This window comes from Rhinoderma darwinii, chromosome 2 (assembly GCF_050947455.1).
Source record: "Rhinoderma darwinii isolate aRhiDar2 chromosome 2, aRhiDar2.hap1, whole genome shotgun sequence".
In the NCBI taxonomy this organism is placed as follows: Eukaryota; Metazoa; Chordata; class Amphibia; order Anura; family Rhinodermatidae; genus Rhinoderma; species Rhinoderma darwinii.
The window spans coordinates 105,450,883-105,477,624 of NC_134688.1; the positions used below are offsets into that span (position 1 = coordinate 105,450,883).

General features: G+C 41.1%; 1 protein-coding gene across 2 annotated transcripts in view; it reads right to left on the reverse strand.

Moving 5' to 3' along the window:
* LRP1 (LDL receptor related protein 1) overlaps positions 1–26,742 on the reverse strand; it is a 291,539-nt gene that overhangs the window by 161,580 nt on the left and 103,217 nt on the right. For both annotated transcript variants that reach the window (XM_075852009.1, XM_075852008.1), the window contains exons 4-6: positions 11,492–11,611; positions 10,093–10,221; positions 8,012–8,275 (exon numbers count right to left, since the gene is read on the reverse strand). In XM_075852009.1, coding sequence (XP_075708124.1) covers positions 8,012–8,275; positions 10,093–10,221; positions 11,492–11,611 — 513 coding nt within the window. The remainder of the gene's footprint in view (positions 1–8,011; positions 8,276–10,092; positions 10,222–11,491; positions 11,612–26,742) is intronic.

The window sequence follows — 26,742 nt, forward strand, 5'->3', positions numbered from 1 at the left end:
TCAATGACGCTAATTATTGAGTTTTTTAATTACACCCAATGTAAACAGGTGCATAAATCTAGCACACAGCCATGCAATCTCCATAGAAGCAACATTAAACATGGCACTTTCATCTAGAAGTAACAACAACTCAGCCACAAAGCAGTAGACTACGCAAACTCACAGAGCGGGGCCGCCAAGTGCAGAAAGCATCCTATCCTATCTTCTGTTGCATCACTCATTACAGCACAAGAAAATGGGCTTCCATGTCAGGCAGCTGCACACAAGCCTAAGATCACCAAGTACAAATGCTAAACGTCAGCTGGAGTGGTGTGAAGCATTGCGCCATTGAACTCTGAAGTAGTGGAAACATGTTCACTGGAGTGATGAATCACATTTCACCATCTGGCAGTCTGATTAACACATCTGGCTTTGGTGGATGACAGGAAAACGCTACCTAATGCATAGTGCCTACTGTAAAATTTGGTTGAGGGGTAATGGTCTGGGGCTGTTAAATGAGGGTTTGAGCTAGGCACATCCAGTGAAGGGTAATGTTAATGCTACAGCATGCAAAGACATTTTTGTAAATTGAATGCTTGCAATTTTTTGTCAACAGCTTGGGGAGGGCCCTTTCCTGCTCTAGAATGACTGTTCCCCAATGCACAAAGCAAGGTCCACAAAGTCCAGGTGTGATGAGTTTGGTGTGGTGGACCTCAAGTGGCCTGCGCAGAGCTCTGACCAGTCACATCAGACACCTTTGGGATTAATTAGAATGCCAATTGCGAGCAACATCAGCGTCTGACCTCACGAATGTTCTTTTAGAACAAATTTCCAGACAAACCTCAAAATCTTGTGGGAGAGCCCTACCAGAAGAGTGGAGCCTGTTGTAGGCACAAAAGGGGGCCCAACTCCATATTAACTCCCATAGTATATAAATGGAACGTCCAACAAGCTCATTTAAAAGTGTTGGCCATATACTTTTGGCATTATAGTGTATTTCTAATTTCCAATAACGCAATATTTATACACAATAGCCCTGGACAATCCGTGATACTCATGTCTGCTATACTATAACTCGTTCTACAGTATTTAGTTGACGGAATAAGTGAACTTCCACTTTCAGGCAACTCCCGAGAATAAACAAAAACAAGGTAACTGAATAGCGCCTCTTCTGTTCAAGCCGTGACTATAACTATTCCAAACACACAATGCATCATGTAGTGGAAATGCAATGCAGGTATATAGTTATACAAAATATTGTGCAAGTTTGTCTTATACACTTCAACACAAAACCGTGCACTTTCCTACTACAACAACACGACAAAAAAATAAAAAATAATAATCCGGTTGGACTTCCAGGAGAAGGAGTCAAGTAATTAGCATCCCTCGAACTTTTAAGCTGTCCTGTAACAGTGCTGGCTTCAGTAAGCATATTTATTGTACAGAGCGTGCCTGCTTTACAAAGCAAACCCTTTATGCCCCAGAGGGTTAGAGAATGTTATCCCGGAAAGAATCTGATTTGGAAATTATGACTAAATTCCTGAAGTTTAGCACCATGATGGGCTAGGGGTAATTATCTAAATACTTATGCAGATCTAAAGAAATTAACCTTATTGTATTTTAAAGAGTGGAACAGCTGGTAATGCAGATTTTTTTTTTAATCAAACTTGTGAAAAAAAATTATCAGTATAGATATAAATAAACAACCTCTTTCCATGTGCACTTTCAGATTATTCTATCAATGGCCATCAATGATCATATAGATCAGTTTTAAAACCAAGCCATCTGCATAAAACTACATATTACTACTTTGTCATAATTTTTCAACACAGATTTTTGTTTACTTAGAATTTTTTTCTGATACAAAATGGCACTGATCAATAAATGTAACAATTATATGTTTCTTAATAGCCTAAGGTTTAGACGAAGCCCTCACGGACGTACTATGTCTCCGTATTGTACAGTGCCAAAATAGGGGTGCATGGATCCTTACGGAGTTATTGGGTTTTTTTCGGAATCAGTACCAATCTAACAGAAAAAAAAGTCTTTGCATGCACCATTGAATGCTGTATTTTTTAGCTATTCTCCCCTAGAAGAACTGCTTTTAGGAGAGAATATATGTCACATATGGCATCAAACAGCGCATTATACAGCAGCATACAGAGTCCCTGTTGGACACGGTAGACCATACGTGAGCCTATACAACTCTGCAATGTGTGAGGTGTATTAGTTACCCATAGAAGACAACCATGAACCTAAGGCTAGATTCACACGGGCGTTACGCATCTTGGAAGTGGAAAAACTGCAGTTTTTCACGTCCGAGGTGCATCCGTGCTCTGCGCTGCGGGATGCGATATCACGCATACCCCATAGACTATAGAGTCTATGGAGGGATGCGTGAAAAAATAGGACATGTCCTATTTTCTCACGGACCCTTCACACGATCCGTTGAAACAACGGGCGTGTGAACGGCTACTTTGAATTATATAGGTCCGTGTGACGGCCGTTGTTTCAACTGCTGTCACACGGACGTTAAACACTTTCGTCTGAATAAGGCCTAAAGCAAATGCTTTAAGCATGAAGTTTACTTGTAAATACTAAGGTCTCTTGCACACGACTGTTGGACGTTTTTGACGGCATCCGAGTGACACCCAATAGTCTTCACCGACCCATTCACTTTAGCGGGTGAATCGGGTCCGAGAAAAATGGTCCGAGTCTAAGATCCGAGGAAAGATAGAACATGTCCTATCTTTCCTCGGATCACTGACGGGACTCGGGTGGCACACACGGTCGTATGCATGAGGCGTTAATACAAGTGTTCATACACGTTCCACGTGCAATGTTTTCTGTAGAGGATAATGCTTAATCTTTTAATTAAAAACAAACAATAATTAAAAATAAAATTACATTTTAAGGACTAGGTTACAGCTGACTGCTCCTTGTTCCAAATGATTTAAGCATTTTTGCTTTTATATAAAGCGAGAGATATCTTTTTTTTTTATTTATTTTTTTGCTATATGCACAAAAAGTAGTCTGTTTTTAAAAATATAAAAGTGCATGCTATAGTAATGCCCCAGGCACACGAACGTGCTTTTGCGGCCGCAATTGCCCCAAAAATCCATGGGAGAATGGCAGCCCCATTCATTCCTATGGGGCCATGCACACGACCGTGGTTTGCACGGTCTGTGCATGGCCCCGGTGCCCGGACCGCAGAAAGAACGGGCAAGCCTTATTACGGCCGTGTTCTGCAGTCCGGGATCATTGAAAATAATGCCCGTGGCCATGTACACAGCCCGCGATTTGCAAACGGCTCGCGGCTGACAGTACGCTGCCTGGCCGACCCGAAAATCACGGCCGTGCACATGGCTATGGTCGTGTGCATGAGGCCTTACACAAATGACACAGATAGGATGTGCTGTGGTTTCAACAAAAACTGCAGCAAGCCCTAAATATACAAGCACAGCTAGAGGGAGATTTTTTTGTGGTTTGTTTTTTTTCTACTGAGCAAGAAATGCAGCGGGAAATTGCAAAGAACCGCAAAGTAGAAACTTGACCTTACACAATGAAAAGATAGACGACTGGCCAGAAACCACAAGTATGAACAGGGCCTCAATTTAGCTGAAAGGACCAGACAGTGGCTACCATATAGCAACACAACAGAGAAGAGTCCAGTGTGTTCTAGTATTAATAAGTGTTCATTGTAACAGTATAGTAAGGCTTCGTTCACATCTCCGTCAGGGCTCCATTCCGTCGGAGCATTCAGCTGACTACGGTATTCATCCGGTCAAAACGACGGAACCCTTGCACAACGGAGACCAACGGAAACCATTGGCACTGGATCCGTCACCATTTAAATCAATGGTGATGGAAACGGAAACCTATGGTTTCAGTTTGTCAGTCAGGGCTCTGTTCCAACGGAAAGCTCAGACGGAACGGAGCCCTGACGCAGAAGTGAACATAGCCTTAGCTGTAATAGCAAATTTTCCAGGCATAGCAGCTGTAATATGTAAGTTACTTGTACTTATGCGTCACCCCCCGACTCAGACAGACATAACCATCTAATGTTCCCTGTTATCAACCATTTAAGGCTGGGGAAAGGCTGACTGTTCTTCAATGGGATTAGTTAGGAAGGCCAGAAAACTGTCTGTTCTCATGACCAGTACCTTATCCTACATATACAGTTCCAAGATCCTACATAGACATTTACATAGAAGATCTGTGTCTTAGGGGTCCTTTAGACGTCCAGTCATTTGGAAATCTAAAGCCACAACAGAAGAAAAAACAATACAAAAACCTTCTAATTTTTTTTTAGCATATAGCAGTCAGGCTGCCAGCTGTAGGATAGAGTTAACTTTGTTAGCCGGTTACAGTATTAAGACCGGATTAAAGTACATAACTCCCTAATGCTTGTACAGAGTATAAACATGGGTGCTGATCTGAGACAAAATAAACAATTATAGTAAGAAGAATGTTAGAAAGTAAGTTAGGAGCCAAACAACAAGACCAAAGTGCATGCGAATTTCAATATGAAGTGCCCCAAAGGGAGAACATGTCAGATCCAGGCCGCTCATATCTGCCGCTATACTTCCAGAGAGCTCTTAGTACAAACAGCGATGAGATGGCTCACTTCTAAAAGTCCTGCCATAGTCTGTTTTGGCTGGGTTCACGTGTAAAGCGCTGAAATGTACTCTAAATGACTAAGCTTCAGTTTAAATCATCGCCTAAGTCTTCGGCTGCTCTCTGTACAGCTTGTCTCTTTACTCTGCCAGTAGCACGCAGGCCAATGACACATCCAAACTGGCATTTATACCCGCTCACTGGAGGCCCATCTGGGGAGACCTACAGCCCACTGCATTTAGCTCTCTAATTCAACGTCTTTGTAACCTTGGCCCTTAGAAATAACTTAAGCACTAAAATAGTCATACATTTTTCCATCTCACAAGTGCTAACCATATTTATCATACATAATATAAATGTAACAGAAAATCTTATGCATCAACATAATAGAATACTAAAAATATCATAAAACCTCCAAATAGGTCACTATTAGGCTATGTTCACACGGGTATTTTGCAGAGTTTTTTGACGCGGAAACCGCGTCGCAAAACTCGGCAGAAACGGCCCAAGAACGCCTCCCATTGATTTCAATGGGAGGCGTCGGCGTCTTTTTCCCGCGAGCAGTAAAACTGCCTCGCGGGAAAAAGAAGCGACATGCCCTATCTTCGGGCGCTTCCGCCTCCGACCTCCCATTGACTTCAATGGGAGGCAGGAGAAAGCGTATATCTCACTGTTTTATGCCCGCGGCGCTCAATGGCCGCGGGCGAAAAACGGCGCGATAATTGCCGCGAAAATCAGCGTGCAGGGAGAGGAATATCTGCCTCAAAGTTCCAAACGGAATATTGAGGCAGATATTCCTCCCCCAAAATACTCCGTGTGAACATAGCCTTAGGCCCTGTTCACCTTGCATATGGGAGAAAGAAGGAAAAAAATCCACGGCACTATCATCCAGTTGAAATATTCTTTGTTTATTCAGCAAGGCAAGGCAATAAGAATGTGGAGCACAAGACAACGGCAGTTTTGCGTGTACCTATTCTTTGTCAAGGCCTCCCTGTTCACTTTACGCTTTTGGTTTACGTTTCGTGTGTACGTCAGGAAAGCTCCTGATGTACACGCTAAACACGTACATAGGACTCGATTGAGTGTCCTTTTGTCTCCGTCTGTCCAGTATACGCCAGTTTATAGCCAAAAAGAAGTGATTGAATAGCGTAGTAGACTAAGCGATTCCATCCCGCGGAGTCCAGTAAAATAAAAGTATACATTTTTTGACATGGTAGCCTAAGGGCACTGGATGTTACTGTATGGCATCTGTCCCAGGCATCTGTTAAACAGATGCTTAATTCGTTTTACAGGAGGTATCCGTTAATCTGATACCATTATAGCCTATGGGGGACGGGTGCGTTATAATGATACCTAATGGCGCCATCCATAGGCTATAATAAAATCATTAAAGGATCATGAGAGTTCAAAGGCGTAGACATTAAACAAATTCCATAATAGCCTACGGATGACTGATGCCACTGTTAGACATTAGTTACAACCTACGTTTACCGTATGCGTCGGGAGCTTTAACCAGCGTATACCTCAAATGGAGGCCAAAAAAACTGTCATGTGAATATAGACCTAATAGTGTAATTAGTAGTAAGTCTTCTAGTGCTGCTTTTCATGAGCCATACGTATAGAAAATATTAAATGATTTATCCCGAGTCAACAACGCTTGTACATTTGCCCTAGTAGGGCAATTGGATGTCATTATGCTAGCCCTAGTAGGGCAATTGGATGTCATTGTGCTAGCCCTAGTAGGGCAATTGGATGTCATTGTGCTAGCCCTAGTAGGGCAATTGGATGTCATTGTGCTAGCCCTAGTAGGGCAATTGGATGTCAAGGTGCTAGCCCTAGTAGGGCAATTGGATGTCAAGGTGCTATCCCTAGTAGGGCAATTGGATGTCAAGGTGCTAGCCCTAGTAGAGCATTTAGACTGCCACTCAAGAAAGCATGAACAGAGAACTGCTCTGTAAGAGTGCCTCCCTCTCTGACCAATCCAGTCCATACATGGCCATTTATTACATGGATGGACAATTATTTTTCAATTCACTATTCATTGTGCACTACTTATCTTGTACCGAGCCTGCGTTAAAGCCTATATGTACCCAGATTTGCATTCACAATTCTGCTGTATTAAACAATAATTTGGAGTGTGCCGATGGACAAACTCTCTGTACTTTAGAATAGTTACATTCTGCTGTAGATTCCTGTATAGGTGTCTGGTGAAGAGACTACACTTCACAATTTAAAACTTCTAGACACTGAATCAGCAGGTAATGCTGATAGCCTTGAGCTCAATAACCATCAAGAATGTAAATGCAGTTTTGATTAGAACAGACTATGGTAAGAAAAAAAAAAAAGAAAAAAAGAGAAAAAAAACACACAGAATGCAACTCTTTCATTCCTTCTCTCTTCATATAAATTCACATAGACTATACAAACAAACCTTTTACAGGCACCTATAAAACATTTCAGTAGTATATAAACAATGGGAAATACCATACTTGAAGGAAGGTGGCATTGTCAGAAAAACAGAATACCTTCCAAAGTCCTCCTATAGGAAAGGAATGAATGCTCAATATATCGAGAGACAGAAGCTTTATGCCATGTTGTCAGTAGAATAAAATCTTCCAGTATTTTCTAGACGTTGCTTCAGTGTGAAACCGGAATCAAATTTGACCAAACTCACACACAACTCCCTCATAGGGTAAAGACAATATGAAACAAATTACATTTCCACTGCTCACGGTGCCAAGAAGACTACTGTACATGGACTTATTCTGAAGCCCGATCCAGGCAGGAGAAAAAATAAATAAATAGAATTACGGCGGGACTACTTTGAGGAGGTCTAGGTTTGATGTTACCAAGTGTCTTCTCAATTCTACAGTAATTGGTCCACCAAAACCGGAGGCCTCTAGACAGATTGTTGAGAACATTGCTTCTCAAACTGTGAGGCAGGCATCACACGTGAGGTGTCCCCCAGTAGTTGGCGAGGCACAGCAAAGGGCGGCAGTTTTTACAAGGGTCACTCTATGCTGATCTCTCCTTGTGCACTGGTCTGTCTCTGACTTTAACAATTTCTTATTTACCAACATAATTTAGTCCTTTTGTGCTTATTTTAATATTATATTGGGTTTAGAAAACTAACAAAAGATCAATCGAACACTGGCATGAACTCAGACTACTGGTGGCGATGCCCAGGTGTCACCATGTTCTGGAAGGTGAGGCCCCATTAGAAAAAGCCCTAATTTAGAATTGGGGTCTAAAATGGCAAATGGTTATACGGTTGAGGACTATAGTCAACTTTTACTTCACCTCTAAGCGAAGAAAGAACCTAGAGCTCGGTAGAAAAAACAATATACAACATAACACAAGAAAGGAATCATTTGTATTGTATTAGATCTGCCATTTTACATTTGTATGAACTTACGATGAAGACTTAGTGAGATGTTGATGGTGCGTTCTTCTGTAAATCCTTTCAGGTTTGGAATCTTGGCGCAGTTTAATGTGGTTAGGCTCGGGCTGTCCCCCATGTTGATCCAGCACACAGTCTCCTCAGCATAGTTAAAATCCATCGCTGTTGTTTGCTTAGTGCTGGTTGGGTTAATACCTTGTACTGGTGCCCCATTTAAGTATGTGGCCAAGATGTTCTGCGTGCTGGCAATAAGCAGAACTGTGGGTCTTTCTACAGGCTCTAAAAAAAAAAAGTGTTGCATGTTAACAATTTATGACCCCCAACATCCTGAATTTATTAAAAAATTGTAAACATTCACAAAAAAAACATCCCAATATGTTACATGTAACTCTAAAAACGACATATATTGTGCCAGCTTGGAACTTGAAATAAGAAACGTAGGATGCCATGATTAGGTTATGGTGGTACTGCTTCAGCTTACATTAGGGGGAACGAGATAAAGATAACAATCCATCATACAGCAATTCACTATTACTAGGCTCATGACGGCAGCAGTATTATTTGGTCAATCTTAAAAGGGTTAACCCTAAACCACACAATAGGTGATAAGATGCTGATCGGTGGGGGTCTGACTGCTAGGACCCTCACAAAAATGGGGGTCCTCTTCTTCTGAATGAAGAGAGCACACGCACTGCCGCTCCATTCACGGTCTATGGGACTGCCGGAAATAGCCAAGTACAACGCTCGGCTATATCCGGCAGTACCATAGAGAATGAATGGAGAAGCAGGTCGCGTGGTCAACCTGCCACTCCATTTATTCGGAGGAACAGGACCCACGTTCTTGTGATCGGTGGGGGTCCCAGGGGTCGGACCCAACCAATCAGCATTTTATCACCTATACTGTGGTGAGGGAATAATATTTAATATTGGGACAACCTCTTTAAGCTGGCCACAAATATTTTATAATTGTTGCCTGAAAGATCAAACTGATAAAATACAACATTTTGGGCAAACCCTCCTCTGATATGAGATCTTGATCTATCAACATTAAACCATTGTTGTCTGAACGTGGCCAGTTATTTTACAGTTACACTAGCGAGGCGAGTTTTAGTACTAGAAACGGACTGACTGAGTCCAATTGGAATGAATCTAACACATTTTATAAAGAACTTCTCCTCTAAATAGAGCTTTCAGACGTAGGGAGAAATTGGAATCTAGGTCAACCTCGGTCAATGATAATATTAAGGTCAATAAGTCCCAAAGGCTATAAAGCACCTCCCAAAAGTCAAGTATATCAGATGTGACAAAGACAGTGCTCTTTTTAAGAAGGTATAAATCAACAGAAAGATTGGGTGCATACATCCAGGAAACCTATGTATATATTTGTTTCACATATTCAACCCACCAAATATTGAAGAATTAGGCAAATAGGTTAAAAGTTGGTGCTTCTGAATGTCCCCTATTAAAATCGGATAAAACAGAAAAAGCTGAGAGCCCCTGTGACTTCAGGTAAAATTATGTATTATGAGGCATAAATTAAAATAAATAGATATCTATTATTTTAGTGGAAACCTGGGGTTACCCATGGCCTATAAGCCTGTTGGAAACAGCTCTCTGCATTAGACAACATAGGGAAGTCCCTAGGGCCAGCCCAATGCCGAAGGGGGACCTAGCATGGCCACATGAATCCTAATATTTATGGCATAGTAGAATTTTGATATTAGAACTATTATTAAAGAAGCACTCCCATGAAACTTTGTATTGCTTTGCCCGTTTGTAATGGGCATCTTGTACATGTATATGCTATTTATTTGCTTTCTAATGCAAACCACTCATCTCAATTAAAATGAACACAGATCTTTTTCTCAACATAAATTGGTCTAGTAAAAATGTTCACGTCTCTACCCATGCCTAGTGGGCTCAATATTTCATTTTCTATATTTGAGCCACACATGGTATGGAAACTTTAGCGGACGCCAACTAACCTAAGCAGGTTCTCATTTACAATAGTTTAAGAGTTTTAAAATGAGATGTAAACTAAATTCCTATTTACATCAAAACACAAAAATAATAAAAAAAGACAATGCAATGCTTACGGTTTTTTGCTTTGCAGGACTTATTGTCAGGTTGGAGCAGATAGCCCTCTACGCATCCACAAGTGTAAGACCCTTCAGTGTTCTGGCAAGTCTGACTGCAAGTTCCATAGAGTGTGCACTCATCAAAGTCTGCCGAGAGAGCAAAGAGTCAAGTATAAGAAGTTAAAAGAGAGATTTTCATTACAAGTGTATTTTTAGGTTGATTTAGATGAGTAAATAAACAGTTCAACGATGGTAAATGTATCATCATGTTATAAGAGGAGGTCTACGTGTTGCAATTTACATTGGTAAGATTAACAAGGGAAATTACTGCATGCTCGACATTTAGGCTCCGTTCACATTGCCGCTGTGTTCCACTCCACTGGGTTTAGTTTATTTTTTATTTTTTTTAAGGCAACAGTAGCATAGCCACACATTGGAAGGAAATCGAACAGACCCCATTACAAGTCAATGGGAGAAGTCAGGATCGGTTTCACAATGGATCCGTTAAAGTGGTCATGGCTCCAGTAATAACGTAAGCCATGGTGTGAACAGAGCCTTAGACTGCTCCACATTTTTTAATACATTATGTGAATGAATCCTCTTTTTGGTATCACCAAATTGACAAAGAAAACGGCAATAGATAAATACAAAGAACGCTGCTCTCCTGTCTAAGGTTTAGGATAATCAGCAGTGTGGCAGACGTTTTTTTAATGGCCATCACACGGCAGTATTAAAATCAGTGCATGTCTATTTGGCTATTCAGACCGCCGTTTTTTAAACGGACCATGTGAACGGCCTGTGAAAAAACAGGACATGTCCTATTTTTGCCCGTTTTCCAGAATCCCTCAATAGGCTCCAGTCTATGAGGTATCTGTGAAAATGGGTCCCGCACAGGTGCAAATTGGCCGTGAAAAACTGCAGTTTATTCAAATAAATAATATACAAAGAAAAGCTGAAAATATTTCTAAAAAACAAGCTTTTCTAGAAATTACATTTCTTCATATATTAATCAAAAAATGCATTTATTTATTTTTAATTCTTATTTTTTTTAATAAAAGGCGGCCAAAAAAAAAACTAATAATTCGAACATTAAACTGAAGCCTTCCTTCTATATGTTACAGACTTTAACTAAAGAAATCCAAAGTCTTGCAAGGTGTATTTTCAATTCCTTTTATTTTAGCTTCTTACTGGCATGTATCCCACATATGACGAACTGATTTTCTCACATTTTTAAAGGGAAATCTTTACAATGTGTTTTCCATATTAAAGTTTTTCCTCTCTGAAACAGTTGCTATCGGCAAAATGTTATTTTTTCTAGCAGTATGCCGTTTTTGCAGTTGTCTTACTCATGCAATTAAAAGTTTGAGCTGCATCACCCGCCTGTTCTGACCATTGTGCAAGCAAGTGATCTACTGACCTTTACAAGTCTTGCCATCTTCAGCAAGCTGGAAAGAGGCTTTACAGTAACATACGGGTCCATGCACAGTTCGTGCGCAGTGATGCTGACATCCTGATATGGTGCAGTTGTGAGCATACTCTAGAGAGGGGCGAACATAAGGAAAAAAATATCAGCAAAATTTGTAGATGGTTTATACATTTCCAGAAGATGACTATAATGGAGTAATATAATGTTAAATGTCCATCAAACCATAAAATAAAAAGGTGTAACATCAGAGTAAAGGGGTTCACAAATACATAAATAAACCAAATTATGTAATAGGGCACTAGACACGTTCCTACCTCTGTCTCTGATAAAAAAGTTCCTTAGTTTTAATCTCCGATTTAATCTCCACATCTATAAGGCTGCTCTAAGGACAGTATGTATGTGCCCTTATGCAATCCTCTGCCACTCACTGGTTTGTGTGAGAGAGCATTGTATGCCACCACCTCCTGGAGACTGTATTAGTCTACAGACATTTTTATGTCCATTAACCCCCATTCATTGCAACTACCATAAAATGCACACAACCTACAGCACTGCAATGCAGGAAGGATGCGTGCCTCCAGTATGGCAGCCCCCAGGGAAGCTTTTCAAAATAAAAAATAAACTACTGCGACATTTAAAAAAATAATACACACACATTATCGCTCTACTACATAAAATGTAATAAATTAAACTAAAATGCAATATTGTACATGGTACATAAACACTGGGGAGATTTATGGATTGGAAGTCAGAGCTGCAGAAAACCAGACTCCTCAAAATCCTCAATTTTTTACTTATAGTTGTATTAGGCCTATAGTTTATTAAACGGGATCTGCCAATAAGGTTATATTCACACGTGGCAGATTTGTTGCAGAAAAATGGTATGAACATCTATGCAGTCAATTTATTAAAAACCTCTAAAGTATCTAGAATTAACCCATATGTTTACATACACAGCTAGATGCAAATAGGAATTGATGCAGCTTTCTATGGCTTCGTTCACATCTGCGTCAGGGTTCTGTTCATGGGTTTTGTCGGACCTTTCTGCCATGGGGACCCATGAACGAAAACCAAACTGAAACAAATAGAAACCATAGCTTTCCTTTTGCATTACCATTGAATTCAATGGTGACTGATCCGCTGCAAATGGTTTCCGTTTATCACCGTTCTGTAAGGATTCCGTTGTTTTGACTGAATCAATAGCGCAGTCGACTACGCTATTGATTTAGTCAAAACAACGGAAACCTCACAGAACGAGGACAAACGGAAACCATTTGCAACGGATGCTATGGGTCACGCAAAGGTCTGACGGAACCCATGAGCGGAGCCCTGACGCAGATGCGAACGAAGCTTTAAAGGGTGATAAATTAAGGATCCTTTATTCACCCATACGTGCAACATTTCAGCCCAGCTCAATGGGGCCTTTCTCAAGCTTATATAGCTAAATGTATATATTATCTGTCTAGAATAATGGTGAATTCACCCTTGTTTTCTTCTCTTTTGCAGTATGTTTTCTGATCATGACAGATTACAATACAACTCAGGCCTGTTCACATCATGATAATGGCTTCCTTGTGACGTATATCCCAGGAAAAGATCCAGACGTATACCTTTGACAGTGGCCTGTGATGTATTCCATTGTATAGGCATACAGTGGGATGTCGACCATAGGCTACCAATGTAAAAAACTTATACTGCAATATATACTTTTTTATTGTATACAGTTGTATGGAATAGCGTAATCTACTACGCTATTCCATACCTTTTTCTGTTTTCTTTTTGTCAGTATACCAACATATATAGGACCAACTCAGGCCAAAAAAACACTCCTTTAGGGTATGTTCACACGAGGGCGTCCGTAACGGCTGAAATTACGGGGGTGTTTCAGCCTGAAAACATCCCCGTAATTTCAGCCGTCACGGCATGTGCAGGCGCTTGAACGCCGCGTCAATTACGGACGTAATTGGCGCTGCTATTCATTGGAGTCAATGAATAACGGCTCCAATTACGGCCAAAGAAGTGACAGGTCACTTCTTTGACGCGGGCGTCTATTTACGCGCCGTCATTTGACAGCGGCGCGTAAATATACGCCTCGTGTGAACAGACAAACGTCTGCCCATTGCTTTCAATGGGCAGATGTTTGTCAACGCTAATGAGGCGCTATTTTCGGACGTAATTCGGGGCAAAAACGCCCGAATTACGTCCGTAAATAGGCCGTGTGAACATACCCTTAGTCTCCGTCGGGCTAATACAGCCCTATGGATATGCCTCCCGTGTACGCCGGGAGCTTTTCCCAGGCGTACACGCTAATCGTACATCGCAAAGGTAATGCAATGGAAGCGGATACTAAAATTGCCATCAGATTAGTTGCAGAGCAAAAAATATCCTGTAAAAGTATGCAAGTGCAAACTCAAAGGGGTTCTCTGGAATTTTAACATTGATGGCCTATCCCTAAAGGCTATGTATGCCTTTGAAAACAAATGGATTACAAATTAGTAAAAATAAGTGTATCAGTGTGTTTGGTGTAACTTTGTAATTACTTTTTATTAAAAATAATTTTTACTTTTTCAGATACAACTGCTTTGTATCCTGGATACACAGCAGCTGTATCTTGCGCGGAGACCTGAATCTGTCAGGTCAGCGGCACTGACTGGTTCAGTGACAGCGGGTCCTGTGTGTCTCTGACACCCAGGATCAGACTATTATCGATCACATCTAACTTCTTAATGGACATGAAGGACCCGCTGTGACTGAACCAGTCAGTCCAGCTGACCTGACATATTCAGGTCTCAGCGCAAGATACAGCTGCTGTGTATCCAGGATACAAAACAGCTGTATCTGAAAAAGTAAAAATTATTTTTAATAAAAAGTAATTACAAAGTTACACCAAACACACGGATATTCTTTTTTTCTTTACAAAATAGTTTTCAGAGTGTGTACATAATATTTTGTGTAAATGGGAATTTCCTAAAAGGGGTTATCCCAACGTGATAAATGTCTGATTATTAGGGGCCCCACGAATCATTAGACTGGAGGTCCCAAGCCCCTTGTTCCTCTTCAGTGGGCAAAAGCTTGAAAGGAGCGGTGGCCAAGCAAGCGCACTGCTGCTCCATTCAACGTCTTTGAAGCTGACCGAAAAAGCTGTGCGCTGTACTGCACCGTGCCCGTGAGTCCCATAAACTTTCAACTCCATTCAAAGTTCTCCTCTATCTAATTATGCAGTGAGGAAAAAACAGGTGGGCTCAAGACCCCTATACTAGTGATCATGGGGTCCCAGTGGTGGGCCCCCAGTGATCAGACATTTATCACCAATCTTGTGGTTAGGTGATACATTTTGATCTCGGGATAACCCACACTGCAAAGACGAATGGGCGTTTTCTTAAGTCACAGATACTGCACGCCAGGACATTGTGAAGACATACAGCAATACAAAAAACCTAGGCTGCAAGACATCTTCGGCATGATTGATTCAATTATTTTATTTTTTGCTTTATTTTATTTCCAAAACATTTACGTAGTTCGTTAGCAGTATGGTTGATGCTTGTCACTAACAAACACAAACTTTAGAATTTAATGGTTATGCCTGAGGGTTTATTTATCTTGTCCTTGGCAGGTAACTAGTCATAAATGAAGCAGTCACCAGCAGCAAAGGAGGAAACGGCTTCATCATGTCTAGCTTTAGTGTGCACAGAAAATAAATCTCCCTAGGGTTTGTATGCCGAACATTCCACATGCAGAGAAGTTAATTGGACAGATTAATTATTATGTGCAATGATCCCATAAAGTGTGACTGTTCCGCAGCTAAAAGTAATTGCCACACGCAACAGCATTTCTGACTACCACCTTTAACAATGCCCTGCACAGTACATAACTGGCAAGGGATTCTGGAAAAAAAAATATGTGGTTGTATCCAAAGTAAACTACAATTCTTTATCTGAAATTATTGACAGATTTCCAATTTTTCCAGACAGCAGCGCCCTGATAAGCATCGCCAGGCTGTGCTGTTGGCGTCACAATTTATCTAGGTTCGGTTAAGTTTACAAAACAACCATTCCTTAAAAAATTCAGCAAACTCTCCAGACCAAAAAGTTTATAAAAATAAAAAACCTGCAACGTAAGAGCTTTAACTTGCTCCGACGTGCTAGGTTGTGCATGACCAGTATACAGATGACTTATGTCTTACTGGTCACTTCCTCTGGACTACCACAAGTATGTTTTCGTACATGAATGTTTATGAGGAGATGACCTTCTCAGCACCAGAACTATAAAATAACCGCATCAGCATATTCCAGCTTTCCATGCACGTTAACCTTTTACCACAAACAGCAGGATTGACACACGAATCATTTTTTTTTTCTTTCACAGTGTATTTTAGTTCTTCCTGTTTAAATACCTTTGAAATATATGTACAAATTTAAAGGAACACTAAACATACAAAACACGCAAAAAAATAAAAATATTCCAGAAATGCCTCACTTAAGGCCGCTTTACATAGAAAAATGATCAGGCAAACAGGGTAGTGGTCAACCGATGAACGAGCAAACGCTTATTCAGCACCCGATCAGACCCTTTATGCAGCCAATTAAATGTGCTGCCAACATGCTGCAAATGCATGGGTACGAACAGTCGTAAAAACGATCATTCAGTCCCATATATTACTGATCATTGCTCCTTGGGACTGAAGCAACAAGCGCCAATCGACGTGCTGCAACGTTGATCGGCGCTCGTTTTCACGGCTACTATTGGGGCGTCTCACAGAAACCTTAATATCTTCCTCTGCTTTAAACCTATTTGGTCTCCTATTACAAATTAAGAGTAAGAAATATATAAAGAACTCTTCTCTGTGTGTTCAAGGAGATCAGCCACTATCCTGTGTCTGGCTGTACGTCAATTAGCTGGACTTCAAACCCCTAACCCGTCTGCAGTATGAAAAATAATTAAGCCCCGTCCACTTCGCCATTCCCCAACTTAAAATGGAACAGATCAGCAGTAGACTAAGGACCCTTTTACATGGGCGAATTATCAGACAAACGAGCGTTCACAGAAAGCTCATTCCCGATCATTGTCCTATGTAAAGAGGGCAATGATTAGCCGATAAATGAGCAAATGCTCGTTCATCGGCTGATAGTATCTTTACTGCAGCCTAAAATATTATCGTTATCGGCAGTGTAAACAGGGAGACGTGCTGCCGACATGATAGAAATGTATGGGGACAAGTGATCATAGTAATCAGCACTCGTCCCCATACATAGCTCCATATGAAAGGAGCAAACGAGCGCCGATCAACCAGCTCTTTGATCGGTGCTCGTGGACACGGTCAAAATGGGCCAGTGTAAAAGGACCCTAACCCCTGTGTCCTCTACAGCTTTGCCACAGGACGGTTTCAGGAAAACGGCTGAAGAAGTGACATGCAATTTGACAGCGTCCCCCATAGACGCCTAATGGGTAAATTAAGGACTATAGGTTTAGAAAATATAGTTTGTAATTGGATTGAGAATTGGCTCAAGGACCGTATCCAGAGAGTTGTGGTCAATGATTCCTTCTCTGAATGGTCACCGGTTATAAGTGGTGTACCCCAGGGTTCAGTGCTGGGACCACTATTATTCAACTTATTTATTAATGATATAGAGGATGGGATTAATAGCACGATTTCTATTTTTGCAGAGGACACCAAGCTATGTAATATAGTTCAGACTATGGAAGATGTTCATGAATTACAGGCGGATTTAAACAAACTAAGTGTTTGGGCGTCCACTTGGCAGATGAAGTTTAATGTAGATAAATGTAAAGTTATGCATCTGGGTACCAACAACCTGCATGCATCATATGTCCTAGGGGGAGCTACACTGGCGTATTCACTTGTTGAGAAGGATCTGGGTGTACTTGTAAATCATAAACTCAATAACAGCATGCAGTGTCAATCAGCTGCTTCAAAGGCCAGCAGGATATTGTCGTGTATTAAAAGAGGCATGGACTCGCGGGACAGGGATGTAATATTACCACTTTACAAAGCATTAGTGAGGCCTCATCTAGAATATGCAGTCCAGTTCTGGGCTCCAGTTCATAGAAAGGATGCCCTGGAGTTGGAAAAAATACAAAGAAGAGCAACGAAGCTAATAAGGGGCATGGAGAATTTAAGTTATGAGGAAAGATTGAAAGAATTAAACCTATTTAGCCTTGAAAAAAGACGACTAAGGGGGGACATGATTAACTTATATAAATATATTAATGGCACATACAAAAAATATGGTGAAATCCTGTTCCTTGTAAAACCCCCTCAAAAAACAAGGGGGCACTCCCTCCGTCTGGAGAAAAAAAGGTTCAAGCTGCAGAGGCGACAAGGCTTCTTTACAGTAAGAACGGTGAATTTATGGAATAGTCTACCGCAGGAGCTGGTCACAGCAGGGACAGTAGATGGCTTTAAAAAAGGGTTAGATAATTTCCTAGAACAAAAAAATATTAGCTCCTATGTGTAGAAATTTTTCCTTCCCTTTTCCCTTCCCTTGGTTGAACTTGATGGACATGTGTCTTTTTTCAGCCGTACTAACTATGTAACTATGTATGTAACTATGTAACAGAACACCGTTTTTCCCATTGAAATCAAAGGGCAGATGTTTGTAGGCGTTCTGCTTCCGATTTTTCAGCCGTTTTTCGGCACGTTACCGTCCGAAAAACGGCTGAAACCACTCCGTGTGAACATACCCTTATAGGAACCCTTATTGTTTACTTCCTATCCTGGATACATTGAAGCTATATCTTGCGCTCAGAGCTGAATTTGTCAGGTCAGCAGGACCGACTGCTTCGGTGATCGCGGGTCTTGCGTGTCTCTGACGCACAGGATCCCCCTGTTATCGATCATATATTAGATGTGATCGATAAACAGGTGGATCCCGAGTGTCACCAGCACTCACTGAAGCCATCAGTCCAGCTGACCTAACTGATACGGCTCTGAGCGCATCATACAGCTTCTATGTATCCAGGTTACATAGAAGCTGTATCTAAAAAAAAGTAAAAATAAAAATTTGAATAAAACGCAATTACAAAATTTGACTTAAGCACCTTAATACTTATTTTTTTAATAAAACAAAAGTGTATAAAAGGTTTACATAGCCTATGAAGTCAGCATCATTTCAGAATTAAAAATAATTTTATTCCCCATGAAATAACACTTCTGGATCATTTTTCCGTAGAACACTGCCGTTTCTCTGTCATTTCCTACTAGAAATGCGTGAATAAATGGTCAACTGGGATGTAACAAGTTGAGGGTGTTTCCATAACCAGACTAAAAATGTCCAATTCGTGCTGACAGTGACTTAGTAGGGACACAGCCCTTTGTCAAGGGAAATGGTAGCTCCCAGTTGCCAATGTATTCATACATTTCTAGGAAGAATAACAGAGGAATGGAACAATGCAGAGTTCTAAGAAAATATGATCCAGGATTGCTATTTCATGGGAAATACAAGTATTTACTAAAATAGAGTTAACATATTTTTTTTGTCCTGTCCACAGTTCCCAATTTGTAAGCCATAGAAAAGAATGAGAATTGACTTGCCCGTTATTCTCTTAAAATTACTAAAACTGAAATTCAAATGTGTACATTTTGCTCGGAAAGTGACGTGTGTCAATTGGATTTGCGTAAACGCTGCTTATTTGTCGAGGGTTTTCCCCATTGAATCAAATGGGAGGTAAAACCCGCAACAAATAGCAGATACTGCCGCGAAAAAACGCATATCTTAAAAATAATAATAATCTTATACTTACCCAGAATTCTGCATTTCTTTGGCCAGGCCGTCCTCCTGGGATGAAGTTTCATCCCAGGTGACCGCTGCAGCCAATCACAGGCTGCAGCGGTCACATGGGATGAAACGTCATCCCAGGAGGCCAGGCTGCAGGACGGCCAGGGGACGCGTCGTCATGTCTACGTAAGTATGAAGTTTTGTTTTTTTGTTTTTTTTTTCAGGTGCAGTTTTCCGCAGCTAACATTCTGGTCAAAAACCTGCACCACAATTTGGTGCGTTTTTTTGGCTGGATTCCCCTGTGGCGCACAGGGCGGATATGCAATTTGCTTTTATGCAGTGCAGCGGCCCTGTTTGAACATACCCTAATAACTGATATAGCCCATGCACAAAACGGACATGGTTTTCTAGGAAACAAGAAAAAACAAAAACCCTTTTTTAATTCAGGACAACCTTTTTAAGACCTTCTTAAAATTGCAAATATAAACACCACGTCTAGAGATAAAACTTCCTAAAATAAAATCTCTCTTCCCTCTGCCAATACATACTACTCCATATCTATATTTCATCCATATAGATTTATATGCATGGATGAGCTCATGTAAATAAGTAATGCACGCACACATACTTCTTGTTTAAAAGGAAAGAGGGGGGATTAAGATTTTACTAATAAATGAGCCCTTAGTTGGTGACTGCCCCTAACTTTAGAGGAATGGCGAAAAGGTTTATTAAAGGGTAACTAAACGTTCAACAAACTTCTGACATGTCAGTGACGTGTCAGAAGTTTGTTGAACGTTTAGTTACCCTTTAATTGCCCCTTAAAGAGGCTCTGTCACCAGATTATAAGTGCCCCATCTCCTTCAAAATGTTATCTACATTACAGCTCCGATCACAACAGCGGTTTTTATTTTGAAAAACGATAATTTTTGAGCAAGTTATGAGCAATTTTAGATTTATGCTAATTAGTTTCTTAATGACCAACTGGGCGTGTTTTTACTTTTTACCAACTGGACGTTGTATAGAGAAGTGTATGACGCTGACCAATCGGTGACCAATCAGCGTCATACACTTCCCATTGTTCCAGCCCAGCTTCTTTCACTGCACAATCACACTGTAACAATGGGCTGGAACAATGAGAAGTGTATGACAATGATTGGTCAGCGTCATACACTTCTCTGTACAACGTCCAGTTGGTAAAAAGTAAAAACACGCCCAGTTGGTCATTAAGAAACTAATTAGCATGAATCTAAAATTGTTCATAACTTGCTCAAAAACGATCGTTTTTCAAAATAAAAACCACTGTTATCTACATTACAGCGTCGATCACATTATGTAGGAGATAGGGCACTTATAATCTGGTGACAGAGCTTCTTTAAAGAGGCTCTGTCACCAGATTTTCAAACCCCTATCTCCTATTGCAGCAGATCGGTGCTGCAATGTAGATAACAGTAACGTGTTTAAAGTTATGTCCAACTGGGCGTGTATTGTGTGTGTACATCTAGGCGTTTTTACTTGCTTTACTAGCTGGGCGTTGTGAATAGAAGTGTATGATGCTGACGAATCAGCATCATCCACTTCTCTTCGTTACCACCCAGCTTCTGGAAGTTCACAGACACACAGCGTGTCTTCGCGAGATCACGCTGTGACGTCACTCATTTACTCCCACAGGAACTTCATCGTGTCGGATGAGCGAGGACACGCTGTGTGTCTGTGCACTGCCAGAAGCTGGGTGGTAACGAAGAGAAGTGGATGATGCTGATTCGTCAGCATCATACACTTCTAATTCACAACGCCCAGCTAGTAAAACAAGTAAAAACGCCCAGATGTACACACACACAATACACGCCCTGTTGGACATAACTTTAAACACGCCCAGTTGTACATAAGGCTAATTTGCATAAATATAAAAACGGTCATAACTTGGCCAAAAATGCTTGTTTTTGAAAAAAACAAACGTTACTGTTATTTACAGTGCAGCGCCGATATATGTACATTGAACATGTCACAATGAGAACTGTAGTTAATAAATATCTGTCTAAACTGTATTTGGATACACCAGCCTAGCAGCAAAGTGTCCATAGACATTATATTGAAATGCTGGAGCCGATGCAGAGGAGCGGGCCCTGTGGAATATTGTACAGTACATCAGTCTCTCCATGTACTGAGTTTTACATTTGAAATAATGGATGAAATAAATGCTTACCTTGTAAGTGAAAGAGTAGTGTGCAGGGGAATTAGGAGAACTATCTCCAGCTCTATGGGACATCATTAAAAAAAAAAAGGACGATGTTCTCAGAGAACACAAAGCGCCCATTGTGGCAGACCCAGCAGCTGAGTGCCTCTTGCACTTGTACTGTGCCAAAGAAATTTAACAGGAGAGGCCTGATATATCCTGATGTGTGCACGGCCAGGAATTATTTGCAATTCTTTGATTTTTGCTTCCTCCATGCTCACTCCACCACAAAAAGAAAAGCATGATCTTGTGCAGGAAGACCTGTCGGCAGTGACCAATAGCAATTAAAATAACTAATAGTATTAAGGCGTGCAGAAAACTCAGGGCACGTTATATCGGCTCTGTCATTGGTTCTTAGGGTGTACACATTAAAAGCCATGGAAACCTTTGTGCATGAAAAAAAGTCCCTGCAAAAAAAAAAAGTTGCACTTATCTGGTTTATGAATTGAGCTTTACTTTTTATGGCTTCAGCAGATGTTATAACTAGTTTGGAACCATTTCGCAAACTTCCCCTCTAGGGGCGTTCCCCAGCACTGGTCACACGTTCCCTTCTCTAGGAGTGTTCCCCAGCACTGGTCACACGTTCCCTTTTCTAGAGGTGTTCCCCAGCACTGGTCACACGTTCCCTTTTCTAGGGGTGTTCCCCAGCACTGGTCACATGTTCTCTTCTGTGGGGGCGTACTCCAGCACTGGTCACACGTTCCCTCCTCTAGGGGCATTCCCCAGCACTGGTCACATGTTCGCTGCTCTAGGGGCATTCCTTAGCACTGGTCACATGTTCTCTTATCTAGGGGCGTTCCCCAGCACTGGTCACATGTACTCTTCCCTAGGGGTGTTCCCCAGCACTGGTCACAAGTTCCCTTTTCTAGGGGCGTTCCCCAGCACTGGTCACACGTTCCCTCCTCTAGGGGCATTCCCCAGCACTGGTCACATGTTCGCTGCTCTAGGGGCATTCCTTAGCACTGGTAATACGTTCTCTTCTCTAGGGGCGTTCCCCAGCACTGGTCACATGTACTCTTCCCTAGGGGCGTTCCCCAGCACTGGTCACATGTTCTCTTGTGTGGATTTCTCATGCACAAGCAGAGCCTTCTTTCTGCTCTCCTCTCAGCTCTCCCGTCTGCTGTTTCTGAGGCTGTTTTGCATAACCACTCCCATACAGTTACACAGCGTGTCCATGTATTTGCCATCTAAGGCCCTGTTCACACTGAGGTTTTTTTACGACTTTTTTGGCGTGGAAACCGCACCGCAAAACTCGTCAAAAAACGCCCGAAAATGGCTCCCATTGATTTCAATGGGAGCTGGACGAGTTTTTTTACCGCGAGTAAAAAAACTGTGTCGCGGTAAAAAGAAGCGACATGACCCATCTTGAGGTGGTTTCCGCCTACAAAACCCCATTTCAATCAGTCAGAAAGGGTAAAAAAAAACACCTTGACAAGTGTTTTGACGAGTTTTTGTCAAACCACTGTGCAAAAAACGTCTGGAGCAGTGTGAACACAGCCTTACCCCCTCTCCCTCTGAGCTTTTGCTCAGGATGTTCTCACTGACACAGGGGTCACATTGCACGGTGCATGCCCAGCTATCTGTAGTTGGGAGAGAATCGATGGGCATGCACTGTAGTCCTCAGTGAAGAGGAGAAAGTGGCTGCTGAATAACTGAAGGGGAACAGTTCTAATCTGCACAGCACACACCACTGAGTAGGACCTGGCACACGCGCAGATGTCACAGTAAATGCTCGTACATGAGTTTACAAAAGAGGGGCTGCTGAGATTGCAGTCAGGGAGCAGACTGACGGACCAGAGAGAAATACAGCAGCTGACCCTGTACTGAAATACGCTGCAGATACAGAAGACAAACGGTAGACAATATTTAATTAAGACCAATTAGAAATGTGTTTTATTTTGCAAAAAACAACATACAATGCGATTTAAAAAAAAATAAAATAAACTGCACAAAAGGTGTACATAGCCTTTAATTCTTTGCAGCACTGACCATTGACAAAACAATTGTCCTGTGCTAAAGCTATAGAACACAAAAACGTCTACACTGAAACAGGATAGACAACAAAAATCTGTCAGTAATAATATTGTAAAATAATTAAAGATGTATTCCCATCTTAGACATTTATGGCATATCCATGGGACATGCCAAAAATGTCTGAAAGGTGTGGGTCCCAGTGGAGGGAACAACATTTATCTCCAGAACCGAGGGCCCCCGTTCCCGTACCGCCTGGTGAAGTGGCTGCACCATCCAGGTGAGAATCAATGGAGAGGTGGCTGGAAATTACAGAAACAGCTGAGTCGCTGGATCACCGGGGGATTGAAGAGAGAAGTACTGATGGTTTCGTATTTTAGAAGATTTTAAACTCTCGGACAACCCCTTTAATTAATTTAATGCCAATCAATGCCCATGAAGGATTCATTTTTGCTTTCAGCTAGGATCAGTTACTCCAGTTTAGATGCATTGCCTAAAATGTCTCATTGTATTAAGTTGCTGCTTGGCACATGAAATGCTTTACACTGCAGCTCTTCTCGTTTTGATTGTGTGCTTATACAAGGTGGCCAAACCCAGTAAGAGATCACAGAGGACTTGCCAACCATGTAATGTCTAACCTTTTGTACGTTATTGGATAAGTTGCTGTCAGACTCGTCTAGTAGCGGCTTTCTCCCGAAGTACACAAGCGTGCTTGCTGTACAAGAGGGAGTCTGGAGGAATAGCTGTCGGCCACACGAACGTTAAGGCGACATGTTTCTAAAGTGTATGGCCAGCCTAAGATCCAACCTGTTCAATCCAATTGGGAACGCTCGCTTGCCAGATAATTGGCCATTGTAAAAGGGCCCTTCGTTCAACTGATCTGCAGCCCCTCTAATTTACTACTAAACAAAGTTTTTGTAGGTTATTACCCGTCAAGCAGAATAATGATTTGTTTATTAACAGACTATCGCAGTCTTGCTTAATCTATGAAGTGAGGTTTAAGAGATGATAAGAATCCCTGACAGTACGCTAGGAGGCAATCCGAAAAAAGATTTATGCCTTTTTTACTGTACCTACATCATTAATCACTCCCTAATAGCATCTTTATGCCAAGTCATTTTGCATTCAAACATGTGGATCTAGTGCCAAACAAGAGGCATAACAACCTGCTGTAACAAAGAAGAGGGCCGTCCAAAACCACAAAATTACAGATAAAACAAGTCAGTGAGAACAAAGGATCTTCTTATGGTGCGTTCTCTAGGAATAAGCCCACAGGCCGTGCATGCACTTCTAACTAGAAGCCCAACCAGAACGAAGTCCGTTTAAATAGAAATCATATCGATCATATTGTACATTTTATGAAAAAATGTACAAGAAAAACCCAATGCCAGGAAAACCTTCCTTCATCTGCTTTTCGCATTTTACATAGGCAAAGGTCGATGAAGAAGGAAAACAATTCTAGGTTCCCCGCAGATTTCTTAGCAAATCTATATCAAACTATTTAACAAAATAAATACAAATGGTATATCTATCTCAAATCATGTTGAGGAAATGTTTACTATAAATCCGTTATCAGCGTCTAGTGTTTCACTTTACTGCTGCTCTGTTAACCAGTGATAATCCAGAATTACAGGTAGACCAGCAGTTGTAAATGACTCCGTATCATAACCGTCCCGATAAGGTCAATGACACTTTAAATCTGCAACTTTTAGAGACTATAGAAAAAATTACAAAAAGTTAAGAAAATATCCTAAAGGGGCTGCAATGCTCCCAAAAAAAAAAAAAACTATTGACATTTTTGGAGGCTTTATGTACTTTCAATAACCACGCTGGTCATATTGAGCCTTATTTATTAACCCCTTGTGGGTGAAACCTATTCAGCCCTGCGTTTTCCAAGAGCCATAACTTTTCCCATCAACTTAGCCGTATGTGGTCTTGTTTTTTGTGATATGACTTGTATTTTTTAGTGGAACAATTCTAGTGTACATATAATTAGCTTAACCCTTTCCCACCGCAACCATTTTTTTTTCCCCTTTCGCTTTTCCCTCCCCACCTTTCAAATGCCATAACTTTTTTCTTTTTCCATCAATATTGCAGTATAAGGTCTTGTTTTTTTGCAGGACATGTTGTAGCTTTTCATGACACCATTTATTGTACTTATTACATTAAATTGTAATATTTGGGGGGTGGAATAGGAAAAACAACAGCAATTCCTCAATTTATTGTTGGGGGGGTTTTGTTTTTATGGCGATCACCGTGCAGTAAAAACGGCATGTTAACTTTATTCTGCGGGCCAATACGATTACGGTGTTACCAAATTTACATCGTTTTTTTTTTACGTTTCACAAGGGAAAAACTGATTGTTAAAAATAAAATTTGAGTGTTGTCGCCATATTCTGAGAGCCATAATTTTTTTATTTTTCCGTCGATTTAGCGGTATGTGGGCTTTTTTTTTTTTTTGCAGGGCGAGCTGCCGTTTCTATTGGTACCATTTTATGGAACACGAGAAGTTTTGATCACAATTTTTTTGTGGGAGATGAAGTGACCAAAAAACAGCGATTCTGGCGTTTATTTAGTACAGACTAAATAATGATATATTGTATAGTTCAGACGTTTCCGGACACAGATACCAGTTATGTTAATTTTTTCTTTGTTTTACATTGTGCTTGGGAGAGAATGCGAAAAGGTTTTTTTTTGTAGCTTAATTTTATTTATTAAAAACTTTATATTACTGTTTTTTACTCGTCCCCTTAAGGGACTTAAACCAGTGATCGCTTACATGATGTACTGTAAGGCCGGATTCACAGGAGCGTGTGCGTTTTGCGCGCGCAAAAGGTCGGCATGTCATCACCATATGATGCGTGTCTGCGTGATTTTCGCGCAGCCGCCATCATTAGGACACTCTGATTTTATGTTTGTTAACAGAAAAGCACGTGGTGCTTTTCTGTTTTCATTCATAGTTTTGACTACTATAGCACGCATCACGCGCGGCACACGGAAGTGCTTCCGTGTGCGGTTTTCACACACCCATTGACTTCAATGGGTGTGTGATGCGCGAAAACTGGGCAAATATAGGACATGTCGTGAGTTTTACGCAGCGGACATACGCTGCGTGAAAAATCACTGACAGTCTGAACGGCCCCATTGATTAACATAGGTCTGTGCGACGCACGTGAAAATCACGCGCGTGGCACGGACGTATTATACGTTCGTCTGAATAAGCCCTAACTTTCACTCTGGTGAATTGCTCGAGATTAGGATGGATAGATAGATAGATAGATAGATAGATAGATAGATAGATA